The sequence below is a fragment of the Populus trichocarpa genome, chromosome 9 (genome assembly GCF_000002775.5).
Source record: "Populus trichocarpa isolate Nisqually-1 chromosome 9, P.trichocarpa_v4.1, whole genome shotgun sequence".
Taxonomy (NCBI): Eukaryota; Viridiplantae; Streptophyta; class Magnoliopsida; order Malpighiales; family Salicaceae; genus Populus; species Populus trichocarpa.
Window position 1 is genome coordinate 4,727,534 of NC_037293.2, and position 21,650 is coordinate 4,749,183.

Consider the following 21,650-nt stretch of genomic DNA (forward strand, 5'->3'; position numbering starts at 1 on the left):
TAAACATCAAAGATTGAAAATAACTTAGTATTAATGAAATAAAGGGCGGCAAAATTCGTGGTAGTACACATAATTGGGTGATGGAACTTGTAGTAATTAGACTACATTTATTACATGGTATTACATCGTACGCTTGTTTTGTTCGATTTGATGTCAAAACCATTTTATAAAACCCAGCTTGGTCATAACCTTGCCTGGGTTTTTAGGTTTTGAGTACATATCTAGATTTTCGACCTTCATTAATTTGAAATAACATTGTTTTTATAAAGAATTATATAAAAAAATTAAAATAATATTATTTTAATTTTTTGTTACTTTTATAAAATTAAATAAGTTTTCACTTGAGTTTTAAGTAAGTGGACTAATTTGTGGGCTGATTCACTAAATTAACTGGACTTAACTCGATTAATTTTTATCCAATTTAATATAAAATCTATCATATGTCAAGTTATAGATCTTCAGGTCATTGAGTTAATACACTGAGTCAAGTTGGGTTTACCAAAACAGTTTATCACGGGGCTAAACCTCATGCTTGGCATATCATGATCATGTTCCCTGCTCTCTCGATCTGTTAAACCCAAAATATTTCCTCCTGTTTAGTGATGATGATGAGAATGGAAAGATTTTATAGTACGCTAGGAGTGATAGTTACTAGCTCCATTAGTTTCGTTGCTTTCGTTCCGTTACAGGGGTGGATTCGAGCTGTTAGTAATATTTTCGTTAGTAATTTTATAAACAACATATGTAAATTCAAAACATATTAAATTGATGGAAACTCGATTTGAATAAAAAAATGTGTAAGATGATGTTGTTCGAACTTTCAAAAAAAAAAAAATCATTCTAAGTGATGTTTTTCTTAATATGGAATCTACGAGGAACTATTTAATTGTTTAATTAATATGGGTTTAATGAGTCAATCTTAAAATTTCATAATCCAATCTCTTGTATGGCCTGAGATTCAAATAAAAATATGTAAGAGTTGTAATGAAGTAAGTTGGTTAATTTAATAGAGCCAAATGTAACTTGGACGAACTGATAAATATGTGAGTCAACTTAAAAAAAAGTTAAGAATGATATTTTTTTTAATATCGAGACAACGACATATTCGATCATTCCTAATCAACCCAGGTCTTAACTTGGGCCAACTGTCTCATTCTTTTCCATTACCTTTTTCTTTCCTTGATTAGTCCTGGGTGAGATGCTATCCGAGACTAAATCGAATAGTTATTAGAGAGTCAGGTGCTAAATTAAAAGAATGAGCCTAAGATCGAGGTAGATAAATTTTGAGATTCAATTGAAGAGATATTATAGAATCAAGGACTAAAATGAATAAAAAAAGCAAAAAAGTGTCTATTGAATGTAATGCACGTGCCAACATGTTGGAGAAGTCACCATACTAGAAAGGAAGGTACAACTTCCTTTGAGCTCCAAAAGCGTCATTTCGTGGTGTTGCTGGAACTATATTAGTTAAGGGTTCGTTCTAAGATGACATATGGTGTTTATTAGGGTCCGATATGAATTTGATAATCATTTCCTTTTTTTTAAGGAAAAAAAGCACGATGAAAACTATAAAATACTAATAAATACATTGACATAATAAGTCTGTCAATATATTTTATAGAGCATTGGAACTATTCATTTCTCTTTAACTCTGTTCATTGTGTTAAATATAAAGTGTATCACCAACAAATTAAGTTCATCGGTATATTTCATAGAGTTTTGAAATTATTCACTTCTCAACTGCATGGTTCATGTTGTCAATTACATACAGGATTACCAATGGATTAAGTTCGTCGGTATTTTTTCTAAGAGCTCTGGAAATGTTCACATCTCAATTACACTGTTAATTATTGTTCTCTATATATAAACATAATCTCCAACAGACTGAAAAGTCATTGATGATATTTAAAGGGTTTCTGAAAATTTTTGATTAAATTAAAAATTTAAATTAAATATTACAGTCAAAATCTTTGATGGACTAAAAAGTTGTTAGTGATATTTGAAGATTTTTAAATTTTTTTAATTAAATTAAAAATTTAAATTAAATATTATAGATAAAATCTATAATGAATTGAATATAAATGTAAATACATTAACATGTAATTGAACCTCGATGATTCGGTCCCCTCACATGCAAAGACAACTGGGACACAGACCCCTAGGAGTCCCATGCAAGTCCAACAACAGTACAGATACAGACTTTTAAGATCAACCGTGTTAGAGATTTTTCTTTCCAAGGCCTAGCTGAAAGTGAGCAACGTCCTTTCTTCAGTTCTTGTGGGTGGTTAATTAGGCCTGGTTTGGTTCGAGGTTCAGATTTGACTAAGCTATTGCCGAAGAATTCTGTAGATAGAGCTGGAAATAGAGTCTGCGTTGTGAAATGGGCTCTCCAGAAGGAAGTATCAGGACATGTTGCCGTGCGCGAGGATTTTGGGCCGACTGTGGATGGAATTCAACACTGGAGCGTGTGTGTGAAGGAATTCTAATGCCATGCAGGCCATTTTTTGGAGACCAACGTTTGAATATTAAGTATGTTTGTCGTCTATGGAAGGTAGACCTTGAATTAGACAACGAATTTGAGAGAGGAAAAATACACGAAGCTGTAAGAAAATTAATGGGGGATAAAGACGGGGAGAAGGTGAGACAAAGAGCAGTAAAATTTAAGGAGAAGGCGAAGATTGTTTGGTGGAGGACGGCTCTTCCTTCTTCTCATCAACAATTTAATGGAACATATCTTATCATGCTGACAACTAGAAGATGGGATCACTCTTCGCAAATGCCAAAAGCTATTCCATTGGCAATAATAAGACTATCCATATTCAGATGGTTGTACAGCAAAGCTTAGGGTAATGTGTCCCTTTCGAGTTTTGGACACTTTGCTCTGTGATTGTGTAAGTTTTGGTGGTCCACCTCACAGAGACTCTGCGTGTTGAAATGGAGTATTTAATTTGCCGTAATAATATAATTATGGGTTTAGTGGGCGTTTATGCTTTGGTTAATTATGGGAGCTATAGTTGCCGGCCCTGTCAAAAAGAGAAGTTATTTTCCCGTCAGGCAACCACATTTTGCAGGCAGAATGCTCACGGGCTGGCCCCTAGTTTTACTCACAAACAATTTTCAACTCAATGTCAGAGTGAGTCAGATTCCACCATCTTGATGCGGTGCCCCCACCCTATCGAGCAAGTGTAGACTTTGCCAAAACTTTTGCTTATGTTTTTTCAGCCTGTTTTTCAACTAAAAACCAATGCAGCAGGTTACAGCGCGTTCGATGATTATTTTAATATATTAATATAAAAAAAATAAAAAAAATATACAGAATAAACTATTTATTCCTTCTCTCTTTTGCCAGAGATTTTTAGCTGTCTTGTTAAAGGTTTTAGTTCTTGAGTCTTGATTTTGAGTCCCTTTTACCTCCTCTGTATTGACTTCACTTCAGTTCAATTGTCTCTACGTCACCACTGCAACAAAAAGCTTTGATGGTAAGACCCTTTTTTCTCCTTTCCTAGCATGTTCGTAAAAATACAATAACTTTCTCCTCTTTCACTGTTTGTTTGGTTAGAAAGCTGTGAAGAAGATAATAACAGGCTAAGATGTGGAAAAAGTTTGTTTTTGTAGTCTTGAAATTCTATGATTATGTGTTTTCTTGTTCAGTCAAGTTTCAAAAATCTGTTCGATTGGCACAACAGAGTTTTGGGCATTTGTTTGTTTGGATCTTTAATCTTATTGATTTGATTGCAGAGAGCAAAAGTCAAACCAATCTTTGTCATCCAAATTTTCGACCATCATTGAAGAGAGAGAAAGAGAACACCAATCTTTATTTGGAATGATCAAATCTGTCCAATTCCATAAATTGGATCGTCTCTAAACCACTGTCCTCACGTTGCCATGATAATGACGCCTTAAATCTAACCAGTGCGGAGGTTAATAGTTGTGAGCACCCATTCCCAGTAATTTCAACATAAAGCTTGCACAGAGGAACCTTTCTATTGATTTCAACATGGCTGAGGAAGGGCATGAACAGCGTCGTAGATTGGTGTTAGTAGCAGCTCCATTCCAAGGCCATATCAATCCATTGCTTCAGCTGAGTGCTGTCCTTCATTCTAAAGGATTTTCCATCACCATTGTTCACACCCAATTCAATTCTCCTGACCCTTCAAACTATCCTGATTTCAACTTCCTGTTCATTCAGGATGGCTTATCTGACCATGACATTGCTTCTCTTGACCTAACTGCCATTGTTTTGGTTCTCAACGACAAATGCCAATTACCTTTCCAAGAATGCCTGGCCAAGCTAGTGAAGGAACAGGAGACACGTGATGATCAAATTGCCTGTGTTATTTATGATGAACTTTCATACTTTTCTGAAGCCACGGCTCATAATCTGAAGCTTCCAAGCATTATATTTCGCACTAGCAATGCCAACACTTTTCTCGCTCGCAGTGTTCTTATCGAAATGTATATGCTGGGTCGCATCCCCTTGGCAGGTTTATGGTTTTGGCTATGTTTATGAAATCATGCAACTATGCAAGGCATTTTCCCTTAAGTCGTATACTGATTTTGCCTGCTAAGTTTTTTCCTCGTGTCCCAAGGTTTTATTTTTCTGTCTGTTATTAACGAGGAGACATTTCTATCAAAGTCTTGTGGATCTCCATGAACATCCATTTTCTGATGTAGAATGGATAAAACTGAAATGAACCTGATTATTTAGTAGTCTGCTTCGCATCCTTACCTTCACATGCTTCTATTTTTAGAAGGTGCAGATCCCCCGTCTTGCCTCCTAGTCTGCTTCTTGTGGAGGTGCAGGGGATAGTATCCATATTGGTTGCTTTGGAATTTATTTACTTCTGGTTTCATCTATATTATGAGACCATATTATAATATTTTTACATTAATTTTTACAAGATCTTTCCTATAATGTACAGATCCTTTGTCCCAGAAAGCAGTGCTGGAGCATCCTCCCCTCAGACAGCGAGATTTGCCCATCTCCAGTTTTGGACCAATGAAAAATTTCTTTAAATTAATAGGTAATGCACGAGATGTAAGAAGGTCTTCAGCAATCGTTTACAATACAATGGACTGCCTTGAAGGGTCATCGTTAGCAAAGCTTCAACAACACTGCCATGTTCCAATCTTTGCAATAGGACCGATTCACAAGATTGTTCCTGCACCATCCTGTAGCTTACTAGAAGAGGACACTAACTGCATGTCATGGCTTGACAGGCAAGCTCCGAGCTCGGTCATCTATGTAAGTCTAGGAAGTTTAGCTTCCATGAATGAGAAAGACATACTAGAAATGGCCTGGGGTTTGGCAAATAGCAAACAACCCTTCTTGTGGGTGGTTCGACCTGGCTCAGTACATGGTTCAGAACGGGCTGAGTCATTGCCTGAGGGATTCAGAGAAATTGCTGGAGAGAAAGGTCGAGTTGTGAAATGGGCACCGCAAAAAGAAGTTTTGGCACATAATGCAGTAGGAGGGTTTTGGAGCCACTGTGGCTGGAACTCATTGCTTGAAAGTATATCTGAAGGGGTTCCGATGATATGCAGACCAAGCTTTGGGGATCAGAAGGTTACAGCTAGGTATGTAAGTCAAGTATGGAGAGTAGGTCTGCATTTGGAGGATGAATTGGAGAGGGGAGAAATAGAGAGTGTTATTACAAGGCTGATGGTTGATAAAGAGGGGGACGAGATGAGGCAGAGGGCAATGGACTTGAAGGAGAAAGCAGAACTTTGCATTAGAACTGGTGGTTCATCCTATAATTCCTTGAACAAGTTGGTGGAATTAATCAAATCGTTTTAACTGTACAAACGATTTGTTTATCTAATTAATCTCACAGCTAATAGCCTAATAATAACCAACCTAGCCATAATTTCTTGACTAATGAAAAGTTGTAGGAACAACTGATAGCAGTTTATGAGATTTGATGGAGTTTTTTTTTTTTATTATTATTATTATCAAATTTTGATGGAGGTTGCTTGTGGGTTCTAAAGCTTCTTGCTTTGATTAATAAACTAAGCAACATTAGGAATTTTGATACATTGAAACAAAAAAAATTTAATTGATATTAATATCCCATATCCATATAATATTATATTAGTATCATTAGCATGTATTAGTTTTTTACGCACGCTGTCATATTCAAAATCTATTTTTATTAATTTTGCAATAATTAAAATATATTTTTAAGTCAATTTTTCTTTTTATTCATGTTTTTTGAAAAACAAGTTACAATAAAAAAAATCATTCTTAATAATTTTTAACCGATTATATAAAAACAATAAAAGAATAATTAATTTGATAGAATATTATAAAAAATTACAATAAAAAATAATAAAATAAATATTTTATTTTCATTGAATAAAAGTTTTCTAACCATAAAAAAATATAATTGTATTTAAAATTATAACATGTATATTATTTTTTAAATATAATTTTAATAATTTTATTTAAAGAAAATTTTATTCATAAAGGAAAAACAAAACAATTAATAATAAAAAAAAGATGAGGGACCTTTAACAAAACAGCCCAGGCTCTGCTATACCTGGAAAGCGTTTTTTCCGCCCCTAAAACCCCGCTCTTCTATCCGGATAACTAGCTTGTGCCAGTTGTGATAAACCCTAAACCGTCTTTTTTTCTCCGAACTCTGTATCTTCAGAAATTTTCCGAGAAAACGAAAGAAAAATAGTGCAGGTGGTAAGAAAATCTGATGCGTTTCTGATTCGAATGAATTTCTCAATTAAGTTTCAAATTGATAGTTTGTTCTTCATCTGCTGTTGATTTTGTAATTCTTTTTTCTTTTTATTCGGTAAAGGTACACAATGAGGTCTTGTGGCTCTTGTCGAGAAAAGGTTCGTGCATATTATGACGAAAATGGCATCGTGTAAGTCCTTTATTTGTCATTGCATTCAGATTTTTGTTGTTTTATTTATGATTGTTTTCATGACATGATTCTTATATTATTAATTTTGAATTTTGTGTTATAAATGTATGTTTGGTGCTTTGAAGGTCATGTAGTCGCTGTGGGAAAGTTCTGGAGTTCAGTTATCTTTCATCTGAAGCCTCTTTTGTACAAACTAGGTCGGGGGAGGTCTGTTTTTCTTTTCTTTTCTTTGATGTACTATTTGCTTTTCTACTCAATGTTAATGGTGTGGCTAATTAATGATCCTGTTATGTTCACGTGGTTCCATTTACTTGTAGAGTCATGTGGCAGGTTCGTTTGTTAGGTCTGTTGAAAGCGAAAACGCTTCACGGGAGAGGTTGTATGAAAGAGGTATGCTTTGTTTGTTGTCCTTCTTAATGTTGTAGTAGATTTCATTTCCTGACACATGTTTCTGGTGGTTGTACTTGTTAAATATTTCTAAGTCGACAGAAAAACTATGAAAGAAAGTGGTTCCTAGTCAAAAGATGAAACTTGTTGTCTTGAATAACAAGGTTTTTTATTTATCAAATTTTGAAAGGTTCCTGATTTCCAATTTGAGTTCTCTCCAAGGTTAATAGAAGTGGTAATGAAGATATCGTAAAGAGATCTAGAGTTCTATCTTAAAGTGAGAAAAAGAAACGAAATCTCAACCAAAGGAGCTATTTTTAAGTTTTTAGATACGAACAATAATCCTTGTTTTTGCTGCAATAGCAGTCTTCTTCTATAAAGTGTGAAGCCTCAGCAAGAAGTAATTTTAACTCTTAAATTTAATTTAATATTAACTGTAAAAAAGATCACAATAAACTAACCATTGAAAGAGATAAGACAGGATAAACCTTGATTGGGAAAGACCACCTAAGTAGCCTGCCCCATTTGTTTTGTAACCTGGCTTTCCTCATTTACCAAGTAAGATGCCACGATCACTGTTCATGACTAGAATGATTGTTCAATGCCCAAAGATTTATGTATTTCCATTCCATTAAGAAGATCTACCTGTGGAATTGCATGGACATCATGAACTTTTGCATGATGTTTTTGGTAGTGGTTAATTTCCTTTTATCCTGCAGCACGTGATGACATGCTAAACATAAAAAATGGCTTAGGCATGGGTGAAAATCTTGGCATAGTTAACCAAGCTATGGTGTATTACAGAGTATGTTTCCTTGCACCTAAGCTTCAACATCACAGGCATGTTTTGATCAATTTATTGAATTCTCTTAATCTGTTATGTGTAGATAGCAGTTGAACGGAATTTCACTAGGGGCCGTAGGACAGATCAAGTACAGGCTGCTTGTCTTTACATTGCATGTCGGTAAGGAATTCATCTCTCCAACTCCTTTGTGCCTTTTTAGTATCCCATCTTTTTGAGGAAACATGCTATGCTTGTGTTTTTATTCATTCATGAACGAGTGAGGTTTCTTAACCTACTAAAAACACCCTTGTTTATTCTATGGAGAATTCTTACCAGGGGTAGTTTTTAACTCTTCACAAACATATTAATTTGAAGAAGGACCTGGACAAACAGTTTTCTATATTCCATAATAGAATGCCGAGTGCCGACAACTAAATATGGAATTGGAGGAGTACTTTTTGTTTCATTTGTTTTGTTATTGCCATTACTGTTTCTGTGGTTAAGATTCCCTTTCTTCAAGGCCAGTGGAAGCTTCATACAAGATTGTGTGTTGCGATTCTTTGCTTGAATTTTAGGAAATTAATCAACTTGCAATCAATATTCGAGTTCTCACTTATTCCCTTGGAACCAAGTTTCAGATCATAAGGATCCAATTACAATACATGAAACTAGATCGTATGACTTCTTTTGCATAACAATAATTTGTTACATTTTTGCACCTCTACTAAAATCAAACCATCTTCTTTGACCTTACTAATTCTAAAGTTCTCATGCACCTATGCTGGTTTATTAATATGAAACCTTGGGACTAGGTTCTTCTCCACAATTGTGACTTATGTTCAACTTCAGTTCTGGTTGTTGCGTATCTAAACTGTGCTACTAGCAAATAGCAAATCCATGGGTTGCCACCCTCTGTACGTTTGTTAATTTATCCAAGGCCAAAGCTAAAGTATAGGATAAGGCAGTTTTTTGGTTCAGCCAATGGGGAATCCATCTCTTTCATCATCAGCAATCTTCTTACTATCAGATGCCCTCTAGCCTCTATACATATCTTTTGTCATGTTTATGCAGTGGTAAAAACTCCCTCCATCTCCAACATTCACTAAAGGACTTATCTTAGTATTTCATTATACAGCTTCTCAAAAAAAAAAGAGGGGGGGGGGGGGGGGGGGCTAGAGCAGGGTCTCTTCTTTCCGCTCTTCTTTTAATTTCCTGACCAACTATTTTAGGAGAAAGATAACTTCCATAGTTGTTCTTCCTCACATAAACCAAATTAGTTTTCAAGAATCATTGTCTCACCACTTAAATTTGTGGTCAAGCACTCTTTTCTAAATCTTCATAATGTGACTCATAAGTCTCCAACTACATGGCTAGCAGATAAAATGTTTTCACCCCAAGGAGGTGTTAATGATTCCCTGGAAATGATAGTGAAAGGTGCAATTGATTTGTCGTAAAGAAATACACTGAGACCATTTTCCAAACGTGACTTACCAATTATTGAGTTGTAGCATCTAGTGTGGGAAAGTTGTTTATTTTTCCTTTGAGTTGATTCCTGAATATGTTTTATGTGCAATCATACTAGAATTTAGCAATGTTGACATTTTCTGATATTACTTTTGGACTTTCTTTTTCAGGGAAAACAGAAAACCATATCTTCTTATTGATTTTTCTATTTACTTGCAGATAAATATGTGAGGAGCCTTGTCATTTCACAGCCAAATTTAGCTTGTTGCCATCATGATTATCCCTTGCTTATGTGTCAATAACATAATTTTCTTTTGAAATTGTTTACAGTTATGTACTAGGTGCTGTATTTTTGCAGCTCTGCAAAGTTTTAAATCTTACCGAGCATGCCATTTGTCAGAAACTTCATGATCCTTCCATTTTCATACACAAATATACAGCTAGTAAGTTTCTATAATCTCTTGAATGCTGATTAGTGATTTTATTTCAGTAATTAAAATAGAGGGCACTGGATATGTTCTCTTGCCAATTGGTTGAAATTTTGGAATACAAGGTTCGGAGGTCTATCAAGCAATACAAATACTCCACCCTCCTCTATCCTAAAACCTTCTATTTATTTAAGCAACACATTATGTTAAATTTGATATGAGTGTACGATAATATCCCGTTCAACTTTCTGTTCTTCCCCCTCCCCTGGAAAAGAACTCCATCTCTATCTATCGGTTAAACTTTTCCTTTTCCAATTCTATCTCGAGCTTAAGGGGCACATTCAGATCTTGTGTTGGTTTTCCTAGTGTTCTTTGGTTTCTCTTTCCTGAATCCAAAGAGGAAGAGTATTGGTAATGCTTTGATCGGCTTCTTGAACTGTATTCTTAGAAGCTTAGAGAGTATTGGGATACCCCTCTCTATTTCTTTTATACCAGAGTCTTTAAATTATTCCATTTGGAACCGAATGCATATGATGTGTTTTCAAGTGGGAGATTGTAACAACCATTGTTTTTTAGGTTTATCAGGAGGAAAAAACAAGGAAATTTCTGATGATGCACTGACCATTATAGCAAGTATGAATTACCATTGGATACAGGTGTGAAATTCTTTTCTGATATTATAGGAAAGATGAACATTGTTTCAGTCTTTTTATTGGATACTTTTTGAGCTATCCAGAGTCTTATAATGTTCTGTTTGATTTGATATTACTCACAGACAGGTAGAACGCCCAGTGCATTGTGGGGTGCAGCATTATATATATCTGCACTTTCACATGGCCTCAACTGCTCCAAATCTGACATCGTAAGTCATGCTTGAAAAGACTGTTGATGTGCCGCGATTAAGTTGATGATTGACAAAATATTAAATGGATTGAAAAGTCATCTTAATTGTATTAAAGTCATTTAATTGATGCAGAACTTTTCTGTCTTTCTACTTGAGTGCTGCACCTAAGTATTCATTGTTTAGTGAGGTATGTTTTTCCTCGTATGAGCAGCTGTAGTTCCTATTCAAAGAGATGGAAAGAAAAGAAAAGAACTGGAGAAGTTGTTAGTTGCAGAGGCTGGTGATTTCAAATAATGATTTAGTTATGATCTTGATTAAAGTGGACTTACTAGTGTCAGCCTATAAGCATATGTTAAGGCCTGGCGATGATGCCTCGCTGCCTTGAAGGCATCTACAAGCACTTTAGTATGCTGACACCTTGCGGTGGCATAACCTAGTCACTATTCAACTTAGGGTTCATGTGATATTGGTGGATTGGATTCATCAGTACATTGCTGGTGAATCCATATCATTGGAATTGCAAGGAAAGATGTGAATTGCATTGAAAGTCATAAGACTTGGAATGATTGTTTAATTTCTTCACGGAATCAATTTTTTAATTTATTCTTCATAGATTGAAGCACCAAGTTGATATTTGGCTGTGAGAGAACCAATATGTGCATGTTTGCAAGTTTGAAACCGATGAGAGAAATTGACCAGGGAGAGTGTTAAGGAGGTTGGAAGGTGGAGAAAGGGCTTCTTTGATAGGTGATCATGAGGCGTGGGAAGAACTTCCAGGGAAAAGAAAGTTTAGGTTGCTTGAGTTTGATTATCCATGAAGCTTCTGTCTGGCTTGTCTCAATTGATAGTTATGTTACCGGCTACTTTATTCTTTCTAGATTTGTAACTTATGTATCATTTCTTGAACCAATATATTTCAAAGCAATGTATTATACTTGATTTACAAGTTTGCTACATTAATTTTTGTTTCTTGTTTCAAGTATACTTTCATCTCGTATTTTATGAATTTTATTCGCCTATGAGCCTGCTTTTTTTCTTGACAGACAGCCTCAGCCTCCTTGAAGTCTTTTAGGATTGGCATTTGGTCCATGCTGTGGTTATTTGATACTTGCCTTTAATCTTATGCAGTTAAGGTTGGTGCATGTTTGCGGGAAAACACTGTCAAAGAGATTGGTTGAATTTGAGAATACAGAGTCTGGGAGCTTAACGGTATATTTCTGAAAGTGTTTTCTGACTTTTTAGGCTACAGTTGTTCAGAACATTGAAAAATAATGCATTATGTCTCGAATTAGCATATCTATAAGGTAATATTATTCTAACTGTGTAGTGAGACACCTTTCATGATCAGTATTGAGAAAACAACATGAAGAAACATATAAACCACCATATCTCCACTCCCCAGTCCCCTTCCTACATACGATTCAGTAGAGCATTTCATGCTTAGATTGATGTTGTTTGATATAAGGTTATCTTGGCACATGGTTGACTTATGAGCAGCTCATTAGAGCTCTCTTCTATGACATATTGGTGGACATACTATTGATACCCTGACATTCCTTGATACCCTACATGGTATTTCATAGTAAACAAAAATTTACTTGTCGGAATCAACAGTTTGTTTTACTCTTTGGCAGACAAGCTGCCTCTTCTGAAAGGCGACTTATACTTTGTCCCTCTGAACAGGCTAATTTTCATTTTTTTCACATCTGACTGGAAAGTTGTGTTTTGCTGTACCAGGTTCCATTCTTTTTATACCTTTCACTTAGATTTATGTAGTGATTGACAAATTACAGTTTACTACATGGTAGGTTATTCTTATTTTGTCATCTGATCTCCAAATAAGGCAGGTGCTTTAAGGGAATTCTCCTTAGCTGATATTCAGCGGGATTAGGGCTGCTCTTTTATGATATTCCCCTTTGCTTTCGTATTTTGGAGGACAGCTTATTCTCCAACATGCCTTTGTAATTTTTTCAGTGAACATATTTTTCTCTTATCTAAAATATCTTAAAAAAAGTAAAAACAAAAGGGAAACTTGATGTAAAAGATGCTGCACTTAGCATAGATGTGGCCATTTGATGCCTCAGAAAGAAAAAGGAGTATGAAAATGATGAGGGTTTGCTAGCTTAGTTGGTAAAACCACGCTTGGCTCCAAGATAGCAGCCCAAGAGGTGGAAACTGGATAAAAAAATTTAAGAAAAAAATAACAAAACAAGAGGATATGAAGACAGCTACCGCAAGCCCTATCTAACTATTTACAGAATCCGCTGAACAAAACTACCCAGAAGCTAAAATAACTGATGCCTAATACCACAAGTGAGTCTGTAATACATGTGCCTGATAATCATAAGCAAATGTTATAAGCAGAAACATGAATAGGCAATTCAATATGTATAAATATGCACCTTTACCACAATCATTAACTAGATGGAGATTCGAAGCATATAAAACAGACTGCAGAATAGTAAGGGTTTGAAGTTAAAAAAGAAAAAAAAGATCTTGTAGTGGATCGGTCATATCCATCTCTATTGCCACTCCTAGAGCTTGCCTTCAGTATTTCTTACTGCCTTTTCTTCTACTCAAATGACTTCCTTAGAATGACTAGTTGAACTAACACTAGCTTACCAGTTGTATTCTTTTTTAGCAGTATCAAATCTATTTATTAATTCAGTTCAAACTTGCCAGCAGGTTCTGCTTACATGCGCTTGCCTCCCTCAAGGGTATCCTAAACATTCTATAAATTTCTGACAGAGATGCTAAAAGATTGACAAATGTAAATCTAAAAAAAACATTGATTATAGTTGAAAATTACTGTAAAGAGAAAGATTTGCAAGTTATATTTCTGATCCGCTTGATTTAGGGCATAAAATGAAAAGTTATTTGTTCTTTCTAATTTTGATAAAACAAAAGAAGTCAAATCATTATTTGTCATCTAAGCTGTTTGCATTGTTGATTTTTTCTTTATGTTATTTTCTCTACAAAATTATGTTGTATGAAAATTTTGTTCTTTATCTTCCTATACTATTAGATTGAGGAACTGAATGCAAAGGTGGAGGAACTGAAAGAAAGTTCATTGCCACGAAGAAATTTTGGGGAGCCATCTAGTTCAAAAGAGTTGCTATGTCAACACAAGGGTACAAATAGACCTTCTTTTGGATTTGGACTTTGTAAAGATTGCTATGCAATTGTGAGTGTTGCTCCCTTTTATGAAAATTAACTAGTTTTTGCCCTAACAAAAGATGTTACAATTCACATTCCTACTCTGATACAGGTTATAGGATTTGATGGAGGAACAGATCCTCCAGCTTTCCAAAATGCTGAGAGTCAAAGAATGAAAAAATCATCTATTAGACATAACGTGAGTGACTCAAATTTGGTTAGTATGTCTTCCTTCAAGCTAGAGTACTCTTAAACTAATGAACTTAACCATTTGCTTTCTCTATTGGCTTTGTTGCTGTTGAAATATTCATGTTTAATCATTTCTGATGTGCAAATTGTTTGGTTAGTAGGTCAAGATGGAAAATGCTAGCTAAAAATTTGCCTTCTTTGGTTTGACGTAATAAAAATGCTTGTTAGTTGACAATGTCTCCTGTCTGGGCTGCAATTTTCTGGTTTGTGGCTACTAAGTTGCTAACTACTTGATTCTTCTTTCAAACACTCTTAACTTTCAATCCAAGCATGCGCTTCATTTACTTTTTTCTTCCATCTCTTGCTGCGTCACATATTACAAAACCTCCAAACAAATTCCCGTGGAGTTTATCACAAATTATCAGACATGGATGTCACTAGCTCTTTTTGAAATTTCTCTCCTCTCTTCAATTTGAAACCACCATTATTATCACTCATGTTACTTGTTTGGTTTGGGATGGGACATGTAGCCATGTTGAGGGCACATTTGGATGGTGCTTCTCTAGTGTAATAGTTAGCATCTTGCATTAATGGGTTGTGGAGTTTTTTCATGTAGAAATTCAGATCTCTTAGACCCTGCTTTTGTGGGTTAAACATATAAAATTATATGTAGAGGACAATGGACTTGAGATAGAGCTTACACAATCAGATATCTGCTTTTCCTCAATAGTCAATTAAGTGTTTCTTCTTCTCTCTGTATTATTTTCCGAATATCTTTCACTGTTGCGCATGTGCACACACATAGAGCCAAGCGTGTGTTTTGTGTATTTTTCCATGGAATCAATAAAGATATGCTGCAGTAAGATCTTTTGGATGTATTAGATAACACTTAAAAGCATATGATTTGCAAGGACATTAGAATTAGCTATGAGCATATCTTACCACCAAACACTCTATTAGGAAAAAGTACCTATGATAACATTAGAGAATCATGCAATGAATTATGTGTTTCTGATGTTATGCTATGAATTTCTGGTGAATGTTAAACTTATATTTGCTTTTCAGCATTTTAATTGTAAGTTGTTATTGATCTTTTTATCCTCGTTTATTTTTCAGTTTGCAAAAGAATTGAACAGCCAATGCGAGAGCAGAGATGAAGAAAGGCCAACACGCGAGCGTGAAAGTGCTGGTGGGTTTACCCTCTTTATCCTTATGAAGAGATATTATGGTTTGAAATTGGCATGGTCTTCTTCCAAAATACTTGAAAAATATTTACTTGAAACTAAAATGTTTCAGGAGCTGCTACGGGGCATTTAGCCAATGATTTTGATAAACTGCACGGTGTGGGTGATATGAGTTCTAAAGCTTTTGACGAGTCAGATGGCTTTTCTGATATTGATGATGCTGAGGTGAGAACCAAAGATTCTAACATTTTGTGTTTCCTTTATGCATATCATTGCTTGCATGCATCCCATCTTCTACAAATCTCAAGTAATATAATGGAGGGGATCTAAAAAAAATTAAGAGCTTTGGCTTGATTTGCTTTGCTCATGGTTGCTTCTGTGCTCTCATGCCAGAAATATAATGGAGGAATCGATACAAGTAACACAAAACCTTAAGCCTGCCCGTTACAATTTACAAATCATTAATTTCAGAATCTTGCTTTTATCATGTTCCAAAAGCAATATTAAGCATGGGTTGCAACACTGAATTTCAGAAACTGAAGCCTTTCTGTGTTTAAGCTTTGTGATTTGCAGTAACTTTTTTCTAATCTTCATCATCCCAAGCCTATCTCATTGCTCGTGCTTCTTGTTTTGTATTAATGTACTGTATCACAACAGTATTTGGGCTTTGAATTTTATTTTTCTTACATGATTTGAACAATATTTGTCATTCTGGATTCAAATTGTTGAAACTTCATTCAGGAAGTGTCGTAATACCTTGTCCATTCACTTTTGGGTCTATTTGTTTGTGCAAGTCCTCGTCCTTGCATGCATGCAGTCATGTGTATGAGTACTGTTAAGAGTGTCCTAATAGAAACCCAAACTCCCCCTCTTTTCTTAGCCCAGCAAAGTCGAGAAGGAAAAAAAAAAAGAAAATCATTTTGCAATGCTGGAGTCTGACAAATCTGGCACCTAATACTGTTGGCGCTGCTCTTTTTCCAGGAATATTTTTTAAGAAATAATAAGACTGTAATTCTCATGATTTTTGTTCTTATACTAATTTGATGTATTTGAACTTTGCTATTCAAACAGTAGCTATTTAGTCAATTCATTCTGCTTTACCTTGTTTTTTCATAAACTAGTTTGTATTTCTATTCATCTATATCCATTCAATTGCATGTTTCATTTTATTTTTTTGATTTCATTGTTTAGATATTTTATAGGTTGATAGCTACCTGCATAACGAGGAGGAAAAACGTTACAAAAAAATCATTTGGGAAGAAATGAACCGAGAGTATCTTCAGGTAATTGAATTTTCTGAAGTCAAATTTCCTTTAATTTCTACGTCACAGGCTAGGGACCATTTCTTGGTTCAATTGTAACACTTGGGCTTGCAAAAGCATATTTGCAAATTCAAGTCTTTATAGCAGTCACTTCTTGCAAAAATGCTGAAGGGTAGGTCAGCAGGCTCATGACAGGTTAATGAGCATTGACATCTTATGGCTTTATTTATGAATTTGTAACTTCTCTTTTGAGAAGCTACTCGCTACTCGATAAGTTTATATTGGTGTTACAACTATTACTTCTATATTTTCTAGCAAACTGTGATATGATATTTAATCCAAAACATATACCATAGGATTTGTTTTCTCATAACTCGTGTGCTGAATTGGATGATTGTTTGTATGCAACACCTTGTCATATCTTGCACCATTTAAAATTATTAGCTAGTTTTTCTTCAGCTTAATATATGGTCATTTTTCTCATTTCTTTATTTGCTTAGCTAGCATCTTGGGAAATTGCCGGGTATATATTTGCTTGTCTTTGCATGATAAAATGCTTTCTATGCAGTTGTTATTCTTGTTCTAGTTCTATGGATTTATCTTGAAGTTCATTGGTGACTGCTATTTACAGGAACAGGCAGCCAAAGAAGCAGCCGCAGCGACTCTTAAGAAAGCTTGGGAGGAGAATTTCAAGAATTGCCCAGAGGACTTGCAAGCTGCAAAGAAACTTGATGCTGCAGTAAAAGCTGATTTAGCAAAATCTAAAAAGGTAAATTTCTGGTTTACTAGGAGAATTTTTTATGTACTCTTTATCATTGGAAGATCTCAACTATAGTTCTGTAATGTGTTCCTCTCTTTTTTGCATACTATAAATGATGTCTTGGATTCTTCATGCAGTACAACAACATAAATGTCCAACCATCTTTTTTCCCTGCTGAAGTTTTTTGCTCAATGGTTTATATTTAATTCACAGAACTTAAGGCTTAAGTGATGGTTAACCCTCAACTGAATTTGAGCCCTTATTTCCATTCAACTTTCCAACTTGTGGATAACTAATATTTCTGAAAGTTTCAAATCACATAGAAAGCCTGCTTATGATTTAATTTGTTTATGCTTTGTAATTAAGTGACATAAATTGCTAGGGCATATGTACTTTGTTCCTCTTTAATCAAGTGCGAAAAATAGGTGCATAAAATGTCTATTTACTATATGCTTATTTTCATTAAAAGCCAAAATTAGTGAATAACTATTCTATATTTCTATTCAACTTTTTGTTCTTCTTGCAGCCATTCAAAATGTTACTGTAAAGGTTATTTAGAAAGTTGAATGTGAATTATGATGATAGTGTATTGACTTTGTCAAAAAATACATAAACTGCTGCAATACTGAGCGGTGTATGGCTGCTATAAATGTATTTCTAACTCTTTTTTTCAAAGTCTAGAACCTTGACGATGTTTATTGTTTATCTTCCTACTATGTCTCAAGTTGTTTGACTAATTTTCTTCTAATATTTATTTGCAGGAAATTCAACAAAAGCGAGCTTCTGAAGCTAGGAACTTAGCTCCTGCTAAATCTGCTGCAGAAGCTGTCCATCGAATGCTAACTAAGAAGGTAATTGACATGGATAATAAAGGAAGTTGTTTCTGCAAGTTACTATTGTTTTGATTTGCAACATCAAAAGCTGCTAACTAATTAATTTCACTCTCGGGGCAGCATTCAGCTGTGAAGTTTTTGTTTACAGTAGCACATCTCAGTTGGGTAGAATTTCTATTAGAAATTTAAAGTCAAGCCAGCTCATATTGTGAAGAATTTCTATTAGAATTTAAATCTTAACGAGAAATTACATCTAATGGCTTAGAAAGATTTTGTATTAGAAAACCATTGCAAATGGAGGCTTCCTGGCTCAAAACCTTTGCAATGACCTCATAATGCATCCTGAAAGAATGCAGTTAGGCTAGTCATGTCATGTTGTGAATTTCAGGGAAAGAAAATGAACAGAAAATCTGGGAAGGATACTCGTTGGTCATTCTTAAAACTTTTGTTTGCCAGTTTGATACAGTGGCTTTGTGCTTCAATGCATGTTATGTGTGTGAACACGCTGGCTTTTCTGTATAAATGTTAAGAATATTTTTATATTTTGTATTTAAGGTTCATTCGTATTCCCAAAGCATAATCTATGGGCATTCTCCATTTTTTGTTTAATGAGAAATGTGCTTATGATTTCTTTTGCAGAGACTCGGTTCGAAAATCAACTATGACGTGTTGGAGAAACTCTTTGAGGATTCTGTATGTTATTGCTGTTTACCTTTTCTTCTTTCATACGTGCATCATCCATCTTCTTTTCTACTTTTAGTAGAGATTAAGTTTAGTTCCTATAGCGTATCTTTGAAAGAGCATGTCCATTTGGTGATTCGAAATTATAACGAGGGAAAAGTTCAAATTTTCATGCCACTTTGATGCGTCACTCATTTCTTATTGCACTATTCAGCTGGTGCATCTGGATATATTCTGAACCACATTCTTAAGTATCTTTCTGTCGACCATGTTCAGTCACAACCGGGGATAGTGTTTACCTCTTTTGAATATTAATCTGCAAATTGTAAATCTAATGCTGTAAAGATCAAATTTTAGTTATAGAGTAAAACAATAAAGGAATTAAAGATCTTTCCCTTGATTTATTTACGAAGTAACAGTGTGGAGGACTGCCATGTCTTTGTCTATCCTTGGATTAGCAAGTGAACATCGTATCTTCCACGCTCCTAGAGGAAGAGACTGTCATTTCAGATGCTCTAGTTTCTCATGTAAAGAGACTATATTCTATTTTCTCCCTTTGTTTTTTTATCCTTTTGCAAGGATGAGCATCTAGCAACCTTAGAAGTATCTATCGTCCTCTGCTTTATCCCCTTTTAGTATTTTAGATTACGATGCATGTATTTCTGTGAGTGATTAGAGTTTTCTTACAGGAGGCCAAGGACGCCAAGAAACCGCGAACAGAATCACGTTCTGACTCTGCTGACAAGGTGCTCCATACAGACGGCAAAGATTGTCGATTAGATTATACGAATGAAAATGATGGTTTGGGGTCACTGGATGAAAACGAAGACGATGCTGTTGAAGAAACATGTGATTTTCTTTATTATGAAAATTGTTCTGATGATGACTATGGTAACAGTTTATGGTAAAAGTTTTGGTGATTGCTAATCACGGAGGGCTGTTTTTCTCTTATTATTAAACATTTTCTAATAATAATAATAATGCAGCGCCATAGAAATCTAAACCTTTCATATTGTCGATGCCCTGCTTGTGTATCTAAGCATTTCTCATGGGAATCAAGCATCTCAGTTAGTAATGTATAAAACATTGTACAGATCAAACATCACCAGCACAGCCACGTAACTAATGTCACAGAAAATACAAGTTAATTTCGGTTATTTATCAGCACAGCACAAGTAACCCATCACCACACACCTCGACCTACACAACAGGAACATAAACATAACATGTTTTTCAAGGCAGATAGCAAACGTAGTACTACTCTTTTATCCTAATAATAACGCATCGACACCAAAATAGAGAAATCAAATCTCAACCAGAGATTTCAATGCTCTTGACTTCAGGTTTCTTGACTGCTTCTTCCTTGGGCACGGTCACCGTGAGAACCCCATTTTCCATAGAAGCCTTGACCTGATTCATCTTGGTATTTTCAGGCAGCCTAAACCTCCTCGAGAATTTGCCACTGCTCCTCTCCACGCGATGCCAAGTATCGTTCTTGTCTTCCTTCTCGACATTCCTCTCCCCGCTGATTTGGAGAACTCTATCATCTTCAATCTGGACCTTCACTTCCTCTTTTCTGAGGCCAGGAAGATCGGCCTTGAAGACATGGGCTTCTGGGGTTTCCTTCCAGTCGATGCGAGTGTTAACAAAAGCAGAGTTTTCATCGCGAGGGAAGGAAGGGGAAGGAAAAGGGAAATCCTTTAAAGGGTCCCAAACGTCAAGAGAGAAAGGATCGAAGATGCTGCTCCTTCGGTTGCCAAAGAAACTTGGGATCATCGACATTTTGAACGGCACAAAGATGGTGGCAGTATATCACAGTATATAGAGCTGCTAAATTAGATTCTGCTTTGATTGTTTTTTACTTGATGATGTTACGGAGAGGCAGAATGTGGAGAGGGGTATTTATAGCAGTTACAGGGAAGGGTCAGGGGTGTTCTAGTACTTTCCGGTCATATTTTGCCTGCAACCGTAAGCGAGAACATTCTAGAGTCTAGCTTCTAGCACGTTCAGTTCGGCTAATTGGCACTTTTGCTTATGTAATCGGTGACGTGGAATAAGCTTCTTCCTTAAGGAAAACTTGTTATATTTAGCATTAAATAAATTTATCATTTTTATTATAATAAAAATAATTATTCTCAGCGAAGATTTGTAAAACTATGGACGTTCATGGTGGTTTGTTTATAAGAACTTATTGATAATTTTAACTTTCTTTCATTCATTCTTTATCTTAAAATATACCGGAGGTTTCTTGATATTTTTATATGATTTTTCTACGCTTATGTCTTAACAATCACTTCAAATTTGTTATTTTTGGTCAATTAACTAGAGTCATGGGCTTAATATATTAATATGGGTTGATATATTTTTTTTATTTATATTATTCGATATTGATTTTTCTTTTTCAATATTGGTTTTTATCCTTTAAAATGTGATTGCATCACTTGAATATAAGTTTTTTTCCTTAATTGTTTTTATTTGACTTGTGGTGGAGCGTGAGTCACATAGTTAGTTTATTTTAAGAGTATATTTGTTTAAGAGGTGCACCGTGCAACACACCTCTTAAAAAGCATGAAATTCATGCTTTTTGTGAGGAGCGCCATGCGACGCTCCACATTTTAAATCTTATCATCTTTCGAAAGCCTCTCTCACCTTTTTGAATAAATCATTTCCTTTTATATTTATTTTTCCCTTCTATCAAAGATTTCCAAGTTAGTTATATTCCCTCCCTTGTTAAAAAGCTTTGCCCTCAAGGTAATGGTATGTGTTATTGAGCCACTATTCTTCAACTTAAATAACATCT

At 35.1% G+C, this 21,650-nt stretch overlaps 3 protein-coding genes across 7 annotated transcripts; 2 read left to right on the forward strand and 1 right to left on the reverse strand.

Moving 5' to 3' along the window:
• The first annotated feature begins 2,107 nt into the window (after window positions 1-2,107).
• On the forward strand, window positions 2,108-5,917 carry LOC7468600 (UDP-glycosyltransferase 76E2). Its single transcript, XM_024608416.2, has 3 exons — window positions 2,108-3,479; window positions 3,739-4,484; window positions 4,923-5,917. Exons 2-3 carry the CDS (start codon window positions 3,998-4,000, stop codon window positions 5,795-5,797), a joined length of 1,362 nt encoding a protein of 453 aa, XP_024464184.1. The 5' UTR covers window positions 2,108-3,479; window positions 3,739-3,997; the 3' UTR covers window positions 5,798-5,917.
• Window positions 5,918-6,493: 576 nt separating this feature from the next.
• LOC7481510 (transcription factor IIIB 60 kDa subunit) lies at window positions 6,494-19,780 on the forward strand. Of its 5 annotated transcripts, none has more exons than XM_024608841.2 (20): window positions 6,495-6,691; window positions 6,810-6,878; window positions 7,004-7,085; window positions 7,196-7,268; window positions 7,985-8,070; window positions 8,153-8,229; window positions 9,684-9,740; window positions 9,844-9,956; window positions 10,518-10,597; window positions 10,717-10,803; window positions 11,914-11,994; window positions 13,811-13,969; window positions 14,054-14,158; window positions 15,247-15,319; window positions 15,427-15,539; window positions 16,517-16,597; window positions 17,208-17,345; window positions 18,098-18,187; window positions 18,809-18,862; window positions 19,540-19,780. In XM_024608841.2, the coding sequence occupies exons 2-20, from the start codon at window positions 6,817-6,819 to the stop codon at window positions 19,756-19,758; spliced, it is 1,830 nt and encodes a 609-aa protein (XP_024464609.2). In that variant the 5' UTR covers window positions 6,495-6,691; window positions 6,810-6,816; the 3' UTR covers window positions 19,759-19,780. The 5 variants fall into 5 exon arrangements, with proteins under 5 accessions (XP_024464614.2, XP_024464609.2, XP_024464613.2 ...); XM_024608845.2 differs by having other exon boundaries at window positions 14,054-14,140; XM_024608842.2 differs by having other exon boundaries at window positions 6,495-6,688.
• A 112-nt stretch (window positions 19,781-19,892) lies between these two features.
• LOC18110133 (17.5 kDa class I heat shock protein) lies at window positions 19,893-20,983 on the reverse strand. Its single transcript, XM_006388373.3, has one exon. The coding sequence runs from the start codon at window positions 20,630-20,632 to the stop codon at window positions 20,162-20,164; it is 471 nt and encodes a 156-aa protein (XP_006388435.1). The 5' UTR covers window positions 20,633-20,983; the 3' UTR covers window positions 19,893-20,161.
• Window positions 20,984-21,650: the final 667 nt, after the last annotated feature.